Source organism: Trichechus manatus, unplaced genomic scaffold, assembly GCF_000243295.1.
Source record: "Trichechus manatus latirostris isolate Lorelei unplaced genomic scaffold, TriManLat1.0 scaffold00009, whole genome shotgun sequence".
Taxonomy (NCBI): domain Eukaryota; kingdom Metazoa; phylum Chordata; class Mammalia; order Sirenia; family Trichechidae; genus Trichechus; species Trichechus manatus.
In genome coordinates, this window is record NW_004443945.1 from 4526584 (window position 1) to 4528057 (window position 1474).

At 53.0% G+C, this 1474-nt stretch overlaps 1 protein-coding gene across 1 annotated transcript in view; it reads left to right on the plus strand.

Moving 5' to 3' along the window:
• SLC28A1 (solute carrier family 28 member 1) overlaps positions 1-1474 on the plus strand; it is a 53313-nt gene that overhangs the window by 18304 nt on the left and 33535 nt on the right. The window contains 1 exon segment of the mRNA XM_004370813.1: positions 616-733. Coding sequence (XP_004370870.1) covers positions 616-733 — 118 coding nt within the window.

Here is a 1474-nt window from a genome sequence, read left to right on the forward strand (position 1 = left end):
AGAGCAATGATTCTCAAAATTTATTATACATAAGAATCACCCAGGGATCTTGTTAAAATGTAGATTCGGGTTCAGTATATCTAGGGCAGAAATGCAAATTCTCAGCAGGGGTTTGAACCGGAATGAACCAGTTTGAAGCCCCAGAGGGAACAGGAGCCCTTCTGTGTCCAGCTCTCTTCTTCTGAGGTGAGTCCTTGAGAGCCTTTGGAGGAGAGAAGAGGAGGGTTCAGGCAGATGGACCCAGTTTTGTCAGAGCCAGAGAGGAGCTGGGCCCTGGACAGGCTGCTGCCCAAGTCCTGAGGCCAGGCCCCCAGGCCACAACTCCAGGTCCCTCCACCCAGCATTGACCAGGGACCAAGTGCCATGGCATGCTCAAGGCTGGTCCAGATTCACACCAGCCCTTGTCTAGACCTTGTCCCACCCCTGCCCACTGCCCAGGCCCATTGCTGCCAAAAGTGTGGCTTATTCCGGACCCCAGGGAGGGTCTGAGCGCTGGCAGCAGCCCCAGGGCTCAGACTGGGCCCAGCCCCCATCGTACAGACAGGGCCAAAGTGACCTCTACCCTCACCCTGCCCCAAGGAGGTGAGCTCACTAGGACCTTTTTATCTGTGGCAGGTATCCTGGAGGGCTGTGTCCTGGGGCCTTGGGCTGCAGTTTGCACTTGGACTCTTTGTCATCAGAACGGAACCAGGATTCATTGCATTCCAGTGGCTGGGTGAACAGATCCAGGTGTGTCCATGGGGGCCCTGCTGGCCAGGGCATCTTGGGCTGTCAGGAGGAGAAGCCACTCAGTTGCAGGGGAGGTGGATGGCCACAGAGAGGAATTGGGACAAGGAGGATGGGTATACTGCAGCCCAGACGGGGCAGGCAGCAGCGGGCTGGGCAGTGTAGCTGCTACTTCCCTCAGGCCTGCTACCACCAACCCTATGACCTGTCCTTTCAGAAGCTGGGGTCTGATAATAAAGAGAATCCTACAGGAAGGGTCTTAAGGAATCTTTACACTATTGCATGTGGCCCTCAGGGGTAGTTAGTGATGTGGAACTTATAATAGTTAGAAGTGCCACTAGAAAATCACAAAATGATTTACTTTTTAAAACTTAAATCTGAAGGACACAGGTTAATACTACACTAACCTTCCTGTTAAAAAAAAAAACAAACCTAAACCCATTGCCATCAAGTCAATTCTGACTCATAGCAACCCTGTAGGACAGAGTAGAACCTGCCCCATAGGGTTTCCAAGGCTGTGGTCTTTATGGGAGCAGTCTGCCACATCTTTCTCTCACAGAGAGGCTGTTTGGTTGGAACCGCCCACCTTTCGGTTAGCAGCTGAGCTATTAACCACTGCGCCACCAGGGCTCTTTCACCTCCCTCTTACCACCTTGCATTTCCATGTCCTCTGGAATTGAAGGATGTGGGGTGGAACAGGGGAATCCTCATGTCCGGGGTCTGTGCACACCTGCTGGCCATGCCAAGG